Raw genomic sequence first — 18,097 nt, forward strand, 5'->3', positions numbered from 1 at the left:
TTAGAGGTGATGTAATATTTGTTAATGGTTCCAAGATCCTCGTGTGGAAAGTAAATAGTGATTCATGTAAAAGCTGATTAGTATATGAGAGTTAATAGCCTGCTTTCGGATGTTCAGCCGGGTTGTCGATACCTTATTACTGCAATAAAGTGGAATCATCATCTTGATTAAACACCCTAAACCTCACCATTAACCAACGACGCCACGAAAATCTAAGAGACCACAATGTATGGGAAGTTCCAGTTCGATAGGAGGAGCCTTTATTACCCGATTTACGTAACCTACTTTTAAACTAAGTGCATTTGCCCTCACTCCAGTTACTGAGCGTATATCTCCTGTCATCGAAATGAGGAAGTCACCTGATACTACAGTGACTATATGAGCTACAAAACAATCTGGTCAGCTCTTTTAGGTATTGTTACCTTGCGGCTTACATAGATTGAATGCTCCTTGTATTTCACTAATTCCATAAACAACCTATCGGAAAGCCTTGGAAAATATTTAAGATCGACACCCATTTTCTCGTGGGGTAAACCTTCCGTTTTCTGAACAACAAGTATTCCAGACTTCGGTAAGTTTCACCAGGTCACATCTGACAGACAACTTTTTGTACCTTTAGTTTATGGAAATCAGTATAGTTGATAAGTACAGCTTATCGGCAGTGTACTATGAAACGTTTTACTCACGTTGACTAAAGGTACCGGGTCATTCACAGAGATGGTGCCGTTGCCAAAATAGAAGTCCCTTAGCTTGGACGCTGCGTCTGCCTGCTGTGTAGTTGTCGATAGATGCAGGCAAGGGCCGACCACACTCTGAAACGCTTTGTCCAGGCGGTCGATAACCGCTGCTTGGTTGAGTATGGAGAAACCTGATGGAAAATGAGATAGAAAAAAAATATTACTTCAACCAAAATGACATACGGATAGCTTCCTTAGTGTTTTAATTTGCTGGTACCAAGAAGAGAGTGGCCCAAGTTAAACGCATGTGTAGAATTCGATGTGTGCCTTTCATTCCAGTGTTTCATAAAAATTAATTCCAGTCATGTGATAACTGTTAAGTGGAAGTATATTAATGTTTGTTATTGCGTTCGTTTACTAAATACCAGGAGAAAAACTAAGATCTTTAAATGGAGGCACAAACGCAATACAATGAGGTGAAAAAAGTCATGCGATACAGCTAAAATCATGCTGCATCTCTTTTTTCCCGGCGTATTGCAGAAACTGAATATGTCATGGGCTCAAACAGTCGCTGGAAGTCCCTGCAGAAATACTGAAATATGCTGCCTCTGTAGCCATCCATAACTGCGAAACTGTAGCCAATGCAGGATTTTGTGCACGTGCTGACCTCTCGATTAGGTATCATAAACGTTCATGTCATGTGATCAGGGTGGCCAAATCATTCACTCGAATAGTCCAGAATGTTCTTAAAACCAACACCACACGCTCGTAGCCCAGTGACATGGCGCTTTGTCATTCGTACAAATTCGATCGATGCTTGGGAACATGTCGCCCATGAATGCCTGCAAATTGTCTCTAAGTAACGGAATATCCAGAAGACACAGTCTATTCCGTGTAAACACAGCCCACACCATTACAGAGCCACCACCAGCGTTCAAAGTGCTTTATTGACAATTTGGATCCGTGGCTTCGTGGAGTCTGCGTGACACTCGAGCCCTACCATCAACTTTTATCAACTGAAATCCGGACTCATCTGACCAGCCCACGGTTTTCAAGTCGTCTTGCCTCCAACCTATATTGCCACGAGCGAAATAGAGGCACTGCAGGCGATGTCGTGCTTTTAGCTAAGGTATTTCCGTCGGTCATCAACTGCAATAGCCCATTAACGCAAAATTTCGCCACACTGTCCTAACGGATACGTCGTCGTACGTGCCACCTTGATTTCTGTGGTTATATCGAGCAGTGTTGCTTGTCTGTTAGCACTTACAACTCTACGTACACGCCGACGGCCATGAAGAGAGGTATTGCCTGAAAATATGTATTCTCGGCATCCTCTTGACACTGTGGATCTCGGAATATAGTCCATTTCTGAAATGGACTAACCAATGAATCAAGCTCCAACTACGATACCGCATTCAACAACTGGTAATTCCCATCGTGCAGCCATAATCGCGTCGGAAACCTTTTCAAATGCATCACCCGAGGACAAATGACACAGTCGCCAACACACTGTCGTTTTATGCCTTGTACAGACAATATTAACGCCATCCGTATATGTTCGTATCGCTATACCATGAATTTTTGTCACCCCAGTGTGTCATCATGAGACATTTCGGAACATGAAATAATTTCTATTGGTTGTAGTATTCTGGTATCCGCACCACATTACTGTCCATTAGTTCAGTGGTGTACAGATACTGGGGTTACGCACTGAGCGAGGTGGCGCAGTGGTTAGCATACTGGACTCGCATTCGGGAGGACGACGGTTCAATTCCGCGTTCGGCCATCCTGATTTAGGTTTCCCGTGATTTCCCTAAACCACTCCAGGCAGATGCCGCTATGGTTCCTTTGAAAGGGAACTGCCGAGTTCCTTCCTTCCCTACTCCGATGACACCGATGACCTCGCTGTTTCGTCTCTTCCCCCAAACAACTCAAATCAACTGAGGTTAGTGAGGACGTATTTCCACCGGAATAAATGGTGTATTAATTTTTGTCGTCAATAGTTAGAGAGCTGTGATCGATGCAGTACTACCATTTCGAAAACTCTTACCAGAATGCTATGAAGTTGAGGTACTTCTGACCAAACGTAATTGTAAGACGACTATTGCGTTTTATATTAAAATGTTTTGCATATTTCAATACCATTATGTCAGGATTACGGATGCAGTTAACACGATATTTATTATAGTTATGACGAAATACAGGTTTACTGTAGAAATCTTGCGTATTTAAGCAAATGAAATTGTATAAGTTTTTGTTAAATGGTTTCCTACCATTAACTTTTAGTACATTTACACAAAAAGAGACAATTGTCTGTGCACTGTGTGCGTGAATTTCAAGACTTATTGAGAGTGAACTGAAAATCAGTTATTTTCTAATCCAATTTTCCACTCATATTTATTTCATAAAGCTATGTCGGAACTCAACCCATATTGTCATTGGCATCTCCTTCTCTCGGTACGCAGTCCCGTTCGGTGTCGAATGATAATATCATTACACAAGCTCTCAGCAGGAAAGGAATATCCCTTGAGGATATCTTCCGATTATATCGCATATGCCTTGCTACCTCGAATTTTAGCACTTGTCAGATTGTGGAATTATTTCTTGCCGCTACATGTAAGACAAAGACATTAATTCCACCCAGAAAAGTTTTTTAAAGGTGTATATCTATGAGATAAATTTCACTGTCTATATTCAGCGGCAATACTTAATGCAACGAATTTAAATTTCATAGCCGAACATGTAAACCCCGACTGAGAAGTCCGATACAGTGACTCACGCAAGACTGCTGAAATCTGCAGCAACAAAGGAGATGATCAGGTACTTTGCAGGATGAAAGGTCCGCTTGAGAACATCGTAGGTGTGTTCATAATGTTTCTTAGGCCTATGAAATGAGAACAGCCGAAAGTTTGGAAGTTTCAGCAGGGACTTAGTCCACAGCACGAATAACAGAATTACAAGCTGTGGTCAATGAAAACTTTTGAAAAAGGGCTTCCTTGATTAACGCAAGCTGCTCCACAATTCGGTGAGTCAGAGTAAAATAAAAAAAAGAAGAAAACACTTAAAACTAAGATTCCGGGACCGATTTCCAGTAATGGGCCGGTTCGGTCATCTCTGGCACACAGATTCAAACTGCCTGGAAGTTTCAGAATAGTGCATTCTCTACTGCAGATTTGTTCATTCAGAAAAAAGTGCTTTTAAGTACACAAACTTTCCTGCCCGATCAAGGAGCAAACTACGCCGTCCTCTCAAATGTGATATGCTCCTTTATTCGACGTCAACGTGTAATAGCCACACACAGACAGTTGGTGGCAGCACTAGCGGTATAGAGTACATGAAACAGTGCAGTCGTTGTCCTAATGCTGGAGCGGAGCGATTTATCTGACGTCCAAAAGGGCATGATCATTGACTTTCTGGCCAAAGGTGGAGTATTTACTAAACAATGGTAAACTAAATGTTTGTAATCTGTTCCCATCGCCCTGTGGTTAATGTATATTGAACATGCCAAAACGGTTATCCATAACCGGCTCCGAGGTAACTGCAGTGTGCAACCATCCATTGATGACGCGGGGGATCGGCTCTGCGAAGATGCGTAGGGGCGAATAGATGTGCAACTGTGGAGTGAGTGACCGCCTAGATGAACCAAGGGCTGCCATCAGTGACTGTTCAGCTTGATGACTCCTCAACTATTGAAACTGAGTTCACCCCGTTCCATTCCTACAACCAATGAAAAATACCTGGCAGTAGGGGGAATCGAATCCTGGGCTTCCGCATGGCAGTCTTCACGTTGACCATCAGCTACGGAAGCGGACTTGACAAAATAAGGACAAGCTAATTCTGAATGGTTGGATAAGATTTTGAATCGTTTACTGTCTGATACGACCCAAGTGTATGAACTGCTGTGCCACCTCCCTCGCTCATCATAATTAGTCTGGTATGTCTGAGGCTATGTGCAATAAGCTACATTTCATACCAGTCAGTAAATGTAATGTAAAACCTCATTCGATGATAGAGTAAACCGAAATCAGTAGCTTGTGTTGGTAGTGACCATTCTGGGTATGTCCATTTGTTACCGAAGTTGATAAATGTAACGAGACAGTCCTGAGACAAAAAAAATCAGCTCAATACCCTAAGAATGACAGTTACTTTCTGTGACGGTTTTTTAATTATTTTCTGGAAACAACGGTGACTAAATTTGCTATAGCCCGGCCCTCTTTTCCTGTGGGGTGAGTTTCAGATAAAGAGCATGTTTTCTATCACTATCTGTGACTCCTAATTGGCAACTAATGCGAGTGCTAGGTCTGCCTTTTAAATTTTTGAAACGCTAAGTACTTGCCCTAAATGTCACAGAGTGTACAAAGCAAAGAGAACCGGTATCTTGATAACATTCATAAACCTGTCGCCATGATGTAAGACAAAATAATTGTCAAGAACACGAACGGATTCCATTTCGCAATGGCGGAAAACATTAGAAACGTTTAAGTTATGTCTAAAAAGCTTATATACAGTACACGTACGAAATATGTAGGTGTATACTGGAAACAATATAACAGAATAACTGATATTCGGGGGTAATATTTAGGTTTCAGTGAGCAGATAGTCGTACAAAGCATTAACTCTGTACGGAAGTCATCAACAGCAAGGAAAACCAGCGTCTCCAGCTGGGGAGTCTGTTTCCTCTGCACAACGACTGTCTCGGGTTGTGTAACCGCATGGGGCTCGGATGCAAGAGGCGTCTACTGCTTACAACACATCCAGCAATGATCCTCGGGTTATAAGTTCAGTATTTTATGAAACAATGCACGCATATTATATACAACGAACTTCCTAGAGATTTAAAAGAAAGTAATGTGGGAGCTATTTCGTCTTTTGAGACTACAGAAAATCTTGTTTTCATTAGACGCTTATCGCTATATTTAACGTGGTTTCAGATGTCAGTATCTCTACTCCTACATTATTGTAATTCATTTTTGAACACATCTGCGCTCGATTTCTAACACACTGCCACTGCAGTGACGCAAAATACAGGGTGATTCAAAAAGAATACCACAACTTTAGGAATTTAAAACTCTGCAACGACAAAAGGCAGAGCTAAGCACTATCTGTCGGCGAATTAAGGGAGCTATAAAGTTTCATTTAGTTGTACATTTGTTCGCTTGAGGCGCTGTTGACTAGGCGTCAGCGTCAGTTGATGCTAAATGGCGACCGCTCAACAGAAAGCTTTATGTGTTATTGAGTACGGCAGAAGTGAATCGACGACAGTTGTTCAGCGTGCATTTCGAACGAAGTATGGTGTTAAACCTCCTGATAGGTGGTGTATTAAACGTTGGTATAAACAGTTTACAGAGAATGGGTGTTTGTGCAAAGGGAAAAGTTCTGGACGGCCGAGAACGAGTGATGAAAATGTAGCACGCATCCAGCAAGCATTTGTTCGCAGCCCAGGAAAATCGACTCGCAGAGCTAGCAGAGAGCTGCAGATTCCACAATCAACTGTATGGAGAGTCCACATTGGCACTCATCTGTCCGTAACTACCTGAACGTCAACTACCCGAGGCGATGGATCGGCCGCCAGGCAGCCCGTAACAGAGCACTTCATCACTGGCCTCCAAGAAGCACTGATCTTACCCCCTGCGATTTTTTCTTATGGGGGTATGTTAAGGATATGGTGTTTCGGCCACCTCTCCCAGCCACCATTGATGATTCGAAACGAGAAATAACAGCAGCTATCCAAACTGTTACGCCTGATATGCTACAGAGAGTGAGGAACGAGTTGGAGTATCGGGTTGATATTGCTCGAGTGTCTGGAGGGGGCCATATTGAACATCTCTGAACTTGTTTTTGAGTGAAAAAAAACCTTTTTTAATACTCTCTGTAATGATGTATAACAGAAGGTTATATTATGTTTCTTTCATTAAATACACATTTTTAAAGTTGTGGTATTCTGTTTGATCACCCTGTACTTCTCGCTTACATGGTTTTATATACCCGTTTTCATCCTGGACACATTCCTTCTTTCGAAGTCAGTAGTTCATCTTTTGCGAAATGATAATGGAAAATACTGCAAGAGGTAAACTTGGATAGTCTGTCTGAAACCCGTGAAACACGCAGCTTCATTTGCTCACATACATTTTTTGCCAGAAGATGGTTGAAGTAAAATACTCATAGTACGGAAAAATTGATTTACCCACATTTCAGTATTTGATACTTCCACCTATAATTTTTTTGGTTTTTCATTTTGTAGGTGACACTTTTACAAGGGCAGTGAGGCAGAGAGGGGAATTGAGATTAATGTAGTGACACTTCATGTTTTTATATTCACTCATGTTTTCACATGAGGTGTCATGTTCAACATTCGGTCTGAAATAATTACTAAGATACAAAACAACAGTAAATGGAAATTATATTGCTGTAAGTACATGTTTCAAATGTTTCATAATCACCAACCTGTCTCCCCAGATGTGACACCTGTGAGGATCGGCACGCGGCAAAAGCGCCCTTCGTTCAGGACTTTGATAGGTGCCTCTGAGATGAAAGCTCCAGCCAGATCTGCCTCAATGCTGGGGCCCCATACCACGGGTACCAAAATCGTTTTCTCCTGGAAAGAAGCACAAGTTTACATTCGTTGACCAGGTTGTACGTAATGTTTTACAATATTCTAAATAACAGGAAGCTGCAGTCACAATGTTTCGAAAATTGAGTAATAAATTATTATTTAAATAAAAGATCTTTTGAATATAACTTGCTTTTAAAACAGACTGAAAATTATAGAATAATTTCTGCTAGCCAATATACATTCCTAACCTCTGTAAACAGAATCCTGAAAATTTGTGTTCTTCAATGTTTAATAGCTATGACTATCCATGTAAAATTTAATACGAAAAACGCAGAGTGCATGCAACAGATAACTCTTGCATGAATAGATCACTTAAGTCTCTATTTTATTGCAAAGCAAACGATATGTACTGTTGTGTCATTTATCTCAATGACGGATACTTTCTACAGTTCTTAATGTTATCTATTGCAAGTGTCAAACGTTTTCCTTTCAAACTGCACAAGCCTACGGAATATCAGACCAGCTACGTGGCTGGATTGAAGAGTTTTTAGCAAACAGAACACAGCTTGTTGTTCTCAATGGAGAGAATGGAGAGACGTCTACAAACGTTAAGTAACCTCTGGCATCATGCCACAGGAGAGTGTTATAGGACCATTGCTTTTCACAATATATATATATATATATATATATATATATATATATATATATATATATATATATATATATATATATATGACCTAGTAGATAGTGTCGGAAGTTCCATACGGCTTTTCGCGGATAATGCTGTACTATACAGATAAGTTGCAGCATTAGAAAATTGTAGCGAAATGCAGGAAGATCTGCAGCGGTTAGGCACTTGGTGCATGGGGTGGCAACTGACCCTTAACATAGACAAATGTAATGTATTGCGAATACATAGAAAGAAGGATCCTCTATTGTATGATTATATGATAGCGGAATAAACACTGGTAGCAGTTACTTTTGTAAAATATCTGGGAGTATGCGTACAGAACGATTTGAAGTGGAATTCTCAAATAAACTTAATTGTTGGTAAGGCGGGTGCCAGGTCGAGATTCATTGGGAGAGTCCTTAAGAAATGTAGTCCATCAACAAAGGAGGTGGCTTACAAAAAACTCGTTCGACGTATACTTGAGTATTGCTCATCATTGTGGGATCCGTACCAGGACGGGTTGGCAGAGGAGATAGAGAAGATCCAAAGAAGAGCGGGGCGTTTCGTCACAGGGTTGTTTGGTAAGCGTGATAGCGTTACGGAGATGTTTTGCAAACTCGTGGCAGACTCTGCAAGAGAGGCGCTCTGCATCGCGGTGTAGCTTTCTGTCCAGGTTTAGAGAGAGTGAGTTTCTGGATGAGGTATCGAATATATTGCTTCCCCCTACTTATACCTCCCGAGGAGACCACGAATGTAAAATTAGAGAGATTCGAGCGCGCACGGAGGCTTTCCGGCAGTACGTGATTGGAACAGGAAAGGGAGGTAAAGACAGTGATGACTCGTAAAGCGCCCTCCATCACATACCGTTGGGTGGCTTGCGGAGTATAAATGTAGATGTAGAAGTATTGGCATAGCCATTGAAAATTCACAGGCACAAATTTTCAAGACTCTCTTAATGTGATAAGGGATCTGTATGGTGCTAGTTGAATTTATTTTGTGTTTTATAGCTTGTTTCAAAGTCGGTTTGTATTGAAAAATTTTTTTATTTAAGTAATACTGTTTTCTGATTTACAGTATGTGAAATTTTTAGTCGATTTCAAATATTTCAGTTACATTACATCAGAGACATGTGCGTGCAAAATTTCGGGTTTGTTTCAGTTTCTCTTTTCCTGAGTCGACCAATATACTGATTCCTGACACGTGTATGGCACGAAAAGACCGTAAACATAAAAATCACGGAGATTCTAGCTCACACGACGGGCCTGTCAGATGTCGTTCTTTCCGCGAAACATTGTCGAAAAACAGGGAGAAATAACATTAGTACACAAAGTACACTCCGCGATATACCACGCACGAAAGCGGTATAATACTGCATTTTTACCCAGTTCTGAGCTATGTTGAAAATTTTAAGTCTGTAATTCATTGGAAAGATAGTTTAAAATGCAAATTTTTTAGCAAAGAGACAAACATACAAGAAACGTCTTAAAAAAAAAAAAACGACATAAGGTGATGGTTCTAGGGCTACAGGTGTTAAAGTCTCCCTGGACTTGAGTACATCGGACGGAACTTGCACGCAACAATTTGAAACTTTCAGAGAAGTCCTTCTTTGGGATCACTCCAACTGGTGTGTCACATTGGCTCGAGTGTTGGTTATCTAGTCAAATCGTTGATCCTTCATGTGAATTTCTACACTGTCATTTTTTTTAATTTTTTTATTTACTTTTTTGTGATTTTGTATTGATAACATCAAGTTTCGACACCAATGAGGATTTTTTTTAGAAAATAATTATCTTCATTTTGTACTTCTATTGGGTCGGTAGTAAAAGTGTGCAGGACAAAACTTTCTTTTCTTCAAAACATCTCCAGAATGTTTTGAACACTGGTTTTGGAGATTTTGCTACACTGCGATTTGTGACACGACTACGTTGACGCATTACGGCCACGTGTCCACTACATAACGCTACCTACTCTCAACAGACTGACCAAGTGCATATTTACTGTTTACCGTAGATACTGCCCTGACGCCGCCCATACGCTAAGAATAAAGTGAGTCTCTGGAGGTTTTTGGGCGGGTGGTGTAGAAATCTGATCTGGTGACATCGTTCCGGAAAGGACTGAATTGAAAGTGATAAACAAAGATGAAACTACTTCTGTGAGGTGGCCTGCCGATGGCGACAACAATCCATTCGGATACATTTTATCATTTTACAAAAGTCTTTTCCGCGCACTGCCAGCACAAGGCGCTACTTTCACAGCAGTCGTGCAGGCATGACTTCATGACATCATTGCTTGTCGGGCCGCAGTTCGAAGTGGGACCCGTCACTGAGGACAATCGAACTCTAGTCAATGAGTGTCCAGGCCGTAGAAGTATCTTGAGACGCTCCGGACAGCAGGGGGATACCAATCTGTCACCCGCCATACGCCCCGACGCCCAAGAGTGATGGTATGTGGTGGCATTTCATAGCAGTACCCCTTTGGTTGTCAACCGGGGCCCCCTTACCTCGACGGTATTCTAAGCGTCGTTTTGTTGCCCTTCATGCAAGCCATCCTGGGATTACATATGAGCAAGATAATGCCCGCCCGGACACGGCGAGAGTTTCTACTGCTTGTCTTCGTACTTGTCATCGGATCTCTCCCCAATTAAGAAAGTTTGCTGAGTTACGGGTAGGGGATTTTGACTATCCAATTGGATAGAATTTCGCACGATATCAATCAGGAGGACATCGAACGACTATCAACGAATGCCAATCCGAATAATTGTTTGCATGGGGGTCAGCGATGGACCTTTGCTCGATTTGTATAGCTCTTTCTCTAGGAAAAATAAACCAATTTTTAGGAAAGTGTAATCATTTGTTTGTCTGTACACGTATGTCATATATACCGATTTCCGTCCCATTCAGGTAATTACGTCGTGGCGCGTCGGTTTTTTGTATTAGAGCGCATAATTCTTTAATGATTTGTACCTTATGAGCAAAATGCCACATTATGGCATTACAGTTTTGCCTTGACCGATGACGGTTGGATCTTCGGCGTTTTCTACGGCTTTATTCCTTTGGCTTGAGGTCATATAAATGTAAACCTGATCCAGAGTGATTAGACGCAACTGCAACATATCCGCTGAAGACTAGGTTCGGTGAGGCTTGTGAATGTGTGTGAGCAGTCACGTAACTAATCGAGCGGAGACTTTTTCCTCTTCAGGCTGTGGTACAAAACATGAAAACTGATCCAAGAGCGATGTTCTTTTTTCCACTGTCACCTCAATTGTGATATAGTGGTCTTGGAGCGGCAGGACTCCACTTCACATGAGATATCTGGTTTTACACAGTGTTACGCCAGAAGCCCTCCACCCAGACCACAACATGTGGGATGCCTGAGGAATTATTCAGTGCGGTACCAGGGCCCAGTCCACTAGAGTGGTGAGCTGAATTACCACGTGCTGGGGAAAGTACTGTGCCGACTTGGTCGACTTCATGCCGACAGCAGCGGCATGTCTTAAAGAAACCTGGCTGAGTGACTCTAAATATTGCTCGCTCGGATCTGCTGTACATCTGGTCCACGCCGAGAACTATGCACCAATCCCATTTGGCTCACTCTCATTCGTCTATGTGTACTGCAGCATCCGCTAGCTTGTGGTGTATAAGTCATTGCTGCACATGATGCAACCTGGGCATGAACTGGAGCCAACAAGATGGGGCTGACCTCAACCGGCTTCCGTGCACCTGCTAGGGGACCCTCCGTTCATGTCCACAGAGATAGCTTACTAATCAACCGTGAGACGGCAACAGCTGCTGCAGTACCCCTGCCGGGAATAGCCAGCAGACGTTGCTTTGCAATGCCATCGCGCTGCTGATCTATTGTTTTCCCTGTCGGAAGCCAAGCACCTGGCCGAGTGCTTTGCTGAGGCACACACTGCCTCCTTGGGGTCAAGGCATGCCACTGAGTTGCAGCTTTTAGCCACTGTGCGAGCGTCTCTGTAAACAATGATACTGCTGATCATCGAAAAAGAAATGATTGTTAGAAGGAATGACTCAGCATATAGGAAAGTCAAAATAACCTAGGGTGAAATTGAAAGAAAGTGTGGTAACATAAAGAGTGCAACGGGAATTCCACTGTTAAATGCGGAGGACAGAGCGAATAGGTGGAAAGAATACATTGAATGCCTCTATGAGGTGGAAGATTTGTGTGATGTGATAGAAGGGGAAACAGGTGTCGTTATGGATCCAATATTAGAACAAGAATTTAAAGGTACTTTAGAGCAATTAAGATTATAAAAGACAGAGGGAACAGATAACATTCCATTAGAATTTCTAAAATCATTGGGGGAAGTGGCATCCAAGCGACTGTTTACGTTGGTGTGTAGAATGTGTGAGCCTGGCGACATACCGACTGACTTTCGGAAAAATATCATCCACACAATTCCGTAGAATGCAAGAGCTGACAAGTGCGAGGATCATCGCACAGTCACCTTAACATTTCATGCATCAATGCTACTACAACAATAATATACAGAAGAATGGAAAAGAAAATTGAGAATGAGTTAGACGACGATCATTTTGGCTTTAGGAAAGGTAGAGGCGCCATAGTGGCAATTCCGACAGTGCGGTTGTTAACGGAAACAAGACGAAAGAAAAATCAAAACACGTTCATGGCATTTGTCGACCCAGAGAAGCCTCGGGAATGTCAGATGGTGCAAGATGTTCGAAATTCTGACAATAATAGGGGGAAGACGTAGGGAGAGACGGGCAATATACAATATGAACAAGAGCACAGAGGGACTAATAAGAGTGGACGACGAAGAACGAAGTGCTCGGATTGAAAAGGGTGTAAGACAGGGATCTCATCTTTTGCCCCTACTAGTCAGTCTGTACCTCGAAGAAGCAATGATGGAATTAAAAGAAAGTTTCAGGAGTGGAATTCAAATTCAAGGTAGAAGGGTATCAACCATACGATTCGCTGATGACATAGGTGTTCTGAGTGAAAGTGAAGAAGAATTATATGATCTGCTGAATGGAATGAACAGTCTAATGAGTACAAATAATGGATTGAGAGTAAACTGAAGAAAGACAAAGGTAATGAGAAGTAGTAGAAATGAGAACAGCGAGAAATTTATCATCAAGATAGATGGTCACAAAGTAGATGACTTTAAGGAATTCTACTACCTAGGCAGCAAAATATCCAATGAAGGACGGAGCAAGAAGGACATCAAAAGCATACTAACACTGGAAAAAGCTACTAGTATCAAACATAGGCCTTAATTTGAGGAAGAAGTTTCTGAGAATTTTCATTTGGAGCACGGCATTATATGGTAGTGAAACATGGACTGTGGGAAACCCTGAACAGAACAGAATCGAAGCATTTTAGATGTGATGCTACAGCCGAAATGTTGAAAATTAGGTGGACAGATAAGGTAAGGAATGGGGAGGTTCGGCGCAGAATAAGAGAGGAAAGGAATATGTGGAAAACACCGATAAGGAGAAAGGACAGAATGATAAACCTGTTAAGACATTAGGGAATGATTTCCATGGTATTTGAGGGAGTTGTAGTGAGCAGAATCTGTTGAGGAAGACAGAGATTGGAATATATCCAGCAACTGACGACTAAAACCAAGAATAAAACTGCTAATCAATCGTACATTGGTGATTCTACGACCATCGACGAACTGGTAGTAAGCACATAATGTCCTGCTTATCATGCTTTGGCTCAGTGTCCGCCCCCACGACACTGTTATACTGTTCTTAGAAGAGAGGAAGTGATACCGAGTCCGCAGCTCGTGGTCGTGCGGTAGCGTTCTCACTTCCCGCGCCCGGGTTCCCGGGTTCGATTCCCGGCGGGGTCAGGGATTTTCTCTGCCTCGGGACAATATTATGCATTGAGAGGTGAAAATGTGTAACCTACTGCAAATGTTACACGCAGCATACTTTGCTTGTTAGAAAGTATACACTATTATTTGTTCAAATAACTCACACTTATAGAGCATAGTCCGGAACCGCGTGAGCGCTACGGTCGCAGGTTCGAATCCTGCCTCGGGCATGGATGTGTGTGATGTCCTTAGGTTGGTTAGGTTTCAGTAGTTCTAAGTTCTAGGGGACTGATGACCATAGATGTTAAGTCCCATAGTGCTCAGAGCCATTTGAACCATTTTTTTGAAGTGATACCGAGCAACGCCATGGGACAGCATGCAGTATCATTACCACAGCGTGGTGAATGACAACAAAAAGGTGAAGAAATTTATCTAGGTTCGATCCTTGAAAGTGGACTCAGACGATGATTTGAGTGAGTTTAGGGCGAACACTACGGGAACATACACTAGATTGCACCTAGTTGGACTGTGTGCAGTGACGTAGCACCCTGTGTACTGAATCTTCAGCGGTGATCTGCGTTAAATTAAAATGCCTACGCATGGTTTGTACTCACGGATAAAGACTGTCGTTGTTATGGTCTTTCAGTCCGAAGACTGGCTTGACGCAGCTCTCCTAGCTACTCTACAACACCGAATAGCTATTGCAAATCGACATCCTTCTGAATCTGCTTACTGTATTCATCTTTCGGTCCCCGTCTACCATTCTCACCCCATTCCCCTCTACCCACACACCTCCCTTCAGTACTAAACTGGTGACTCCTTCATTTAAAAAGCTTCTACTCTCTTCTTGTGCAACTGTTTATCGTCCATGTTTCACTTCCATACATGGCTAACCTCAGTAGAAATACTTTAAAACGACTTCCTGACACTTAAATCTATATTCGATGTTAACTAACTTTTCCTCTTCAGAAACGCTCTTCTGACCATTGCGAGTGCATATTTTATATCCTCTCTACGTCGGCCATCATCAGTTTTCTTCTGTCCAAACAGCAAAACTCGTCTACTACTCTCAGTGTTTCGTTTCCTAATCCAATTCCCCCAGCATCACCTGGTTTAATTCGAGTATATTCCATTATCCTTGTTTTTCTTTTGTTTATGCTCATCTTATATTCTCCTTTCAAGAAAACATCCAGTCTATTCAACAGCTGTTCCAAGACCTTTGCTGTCTCTGACATAATTACAATGTCATCGGCAAACCTCAAAGTTTGTACTTCTTCTCCCTGGACTTCCGAATGTTTCTTTGGTTTCCTTTACTGCTTGCTCAATGTTAAGACTGAATAACATTGTTGATATGCCGCAATCCGTCTCACGCCCTTCTCGTCCACCACTTCCCCCTTATGCTCCTCGACTCTATGAATTGCGATCTGGTTTCTGTACAAGTTGCAAATAGTTATTCCCTCCCTTTGTTTTACCCCTACTACCTTCAGAATTTCAGAGTATTCCAGCCAATATTGTCAAAAGCTATCACTACATCTACAAACTTAAGTTCTTTCCTTAACCTGTCTTCTAAAACATCTCGTAGGGTCAGTACTGCCTCATGTGTTTCCACATTTTTTCGTCATCCAAACTACCTTTAATCTGTAAAGAATTCTTGTACGTGTTTACACTGATGGTCGTTTAATATTCACCTGTCACCATATTTTTGGTTGGGAATTCAGATTATTATATTCTTCTTGAATTCTGACGGTGTTTCCTTTGTTTCATAAATCTTGTACATTAGATGGAAGAGTTCTGCCACGACTGGTTCTTCCAGTTACTCTTCGGACCTTGTCTCGACGTTGGTTTTACAATGCTCTGGCAAATTCTTCCCTCGGTATTGTATCTACCATCTCATCTATGTCCTGTTCTATTTCTGTAATGCTGCCCTCAAGTTACGCTGAGAGGGCTTTTTACATACACCTACGACCTTTCTCCCTACTTTTTCTTAGGTACGGTTTCCCATCTGAGCTCTTAATATTCGTGCAACTGCTTCTCTTACTTCCAAAGATCTCCTTAATATTCCTGTAGGCAGTATCTATCTTTCTCGTAGAGATATATGCTTCTAAATGCTTACTTTTGGTCGCTTGCCATTCCTGCTTAGCCATTTTGCACTTCCTAGGAATCTCGTTTTTTAGACGCTTGTGTTCCCTTTAGCTTGCTTCATTTATTGTATTCTTATTTTTTCCTTTCATCAGTTAACTTCAATATATCCTGTGTTATCCAAGGATGTCTACTAGGCCCTGTCTTTTTGTCTATTTCATCTTCCGCTGCCTTCACTTTTTCTTTTCCCAAAGCTACACATTCCTCGTCTACTGTATTCCTTTCCAACTGTCATCAATCTCTCGTTCTTTCCACTTGTCCAGGTCCAAGCTTCTTAATTTCCTACCTTTTTACTATTTATTCAGCTGTAATCTGGAGTCCATAACCAATAAATTGTGCTTAGAATCCACACCCGGTCGTGGGAACGTCTTACATCTTCAAATTTGGGTGCTAAATCTATGTTTTACCATTACGTAATCTTTCTCAAACCTTTCGGTGCCTGCACGTCTCTTCTACGCGTGACTGTTAAAACAAGCGTTCTGGTGATTAATTCATGCTGTGCACTAATTTTTACCAAGTAACTTCTTCTTCATTCCTTTTTCCTACTCTATAATCATCTACTATTTTTCCTTCTTTTCCTTTTCCTACTATCGAATTCCAGCCACCCATCACGATTAAATTTTCGTCTCACTTAACTATCTGAATACTTTCTTTTATCTCGTCATACATCTCTTCAATCTCTTCAGCGTCCGCGGAGTTAGTTGGTATATAAACTATACTACAGAGGAGCGTGTGGGCTTCGTCTCTGTGTTGACCACAATAACGCGTTCGCTAAGCTGTTCATGGTAGGTTAGCCGCATTATTCATTTCTTATTCAATTATTAAACCTACTCCTGCTTTATCCCTATCTGATTTTGTATTTATAACCCTATATTCACTCGTCAACAAGTGCTGTTCCTCCTGCCACTGAACCTCAGTAATTCCCACCATATCTAACTTTCACTGATCCATTCCCCTTTTAATATTTTCTAACCTAATTCCCCAAATAGGGGATCTAACACTCCAGGCTCCGATCAGTACAACGCCAGTTTTCTTTCTCCTGATAACATCCTCCTGAGTAGTCCCTGCCTGGGTATCGAATGGAGAACTATTTTACCTCCGGAATATTTTACCCAAGAGGATGCTACCATTATTTAACCATATAGTAGAGCTGCAAGCCCTCGGGAAAAATTACGACTGTGGTTTCCCCATGCTTTGAGCCGTTCTCAGTACCAGCACAGTAAGGCCATTTTAGTTGTTATTACAAGGACAGACTGTTGCCCCTCTTCAGGAACCACACGTTGGTAGGGCCGTAGGGCCTCTCAACAACGACCTCTCCGTTGTGTTTGTTCCAACGGTACGGCTATCTGTAACGCTGAGGCACGCAAACCTTCCCCACCATCGGCAACGTCCATGCTTCATGGGGCTAACGCCTAAGAAGTATCTATGGAAAACATTGAGTCCGCTCGCGTGCTATTTTACCTAGCGATTTTTTTCCTATTGTTAAGACACATGCCTTATGATGAGTAAAGCACGGTAGCAAGAGCTTATCGCTACAGTGGATTCAGTGCTTGCTAAAACAGTTGTCTCAGATGACGGCAGATGATATAGACTTGTGTTGGCAATTGGATAAATTAATGTTTCTACCCATTGTTACGTACACGCAACACGAAGTTTTCCGTAATTTCTTTTTCATGAAGTGTTAGAGTAATTTTTAAACATAAAAGAACACGACAGAGGACCTGTGAATGCCTTTTAACACAATGATGACGGATTGTGTATAATAAGTTCATTTTGACTGTATTTTGTCAAGTTAAACATCGTATTGCGTGTACGTGAAAATGGAGAAAAAGGGGTAAGAGGAGAGGTCCCCTACCAGTTATTCAGTAGCCAAAATGCTAGTGCTGCTATCTTGGTTTCTCTATTTAAAAGTAAGGCAGGAAAGAATGTGTTTGGCAGTTTGATTTTGTGGACAACCTGTTGACAGCCGCAAAGCTAGGTTATTTGTATGAAGGCTATTACTGAAAATGGCTAAGTAGGGCGAGGGGCTATTTTTGCAGATATGGAAGTTACGCTTAGTAGGAGATACAAAAACGTAAGTGATGTATCACGAGGAATAACGAAATGCTCACACATTAGATACATGAGACAAAATAGTTGTTCAAATCATCGGGAGCCATTAAACGCCGTGTCACAAAGACGGGAGGAATCCATCGAAAGTTTCGTTGGTAGAATAAGGAAACTCAATGTCTACACATACGAGGTGATGGGAAGTAATG

General features: G+C 41.8%; 1 protein-coding gene across 1 annotated transcript in view; it reads right to left on the reverse strand.

Moving 5' to 3' along the window:
- LOC124789359 (juvenile hormone esterase-like) overlaps positions 1–18,097 on the reverse strand; it is a 132,127-nt gene that overhangs the window by 58,263 nt on the left and 55,767 nt on the right. The window contains exons 7-8 of the mRNA XM_047256685.1: positions 7,122–7,272; positions 687–868 (exon numbers count right to left, since the gene is read on the reverse strand). Of these exons, the coding sequence (XP_047112641.1) occupies positions 687–868; positions 7,122–7,272 (333 nt within the window). The remainder of the gene's footprint in view (positions 1–686; positions 869–7,121; positions 7,273–18,097) is intronic.

Source organism: Schistocerca piceifrons, chromosome 3 (assembly GCF_021461385.2).
Source record: "Schistocerca piceifrons isolate TAMUIC-IGC-003096 chromosome 3, iqSchPice1.1, whole genome shotgun sequence".
Taxonomy (NCBI): Eukaryota; Metazoa; Arthropoda; class Insecta; order Orthoptera; family Acrididae; genus Schistocerca; species Schistocerca piceifrons.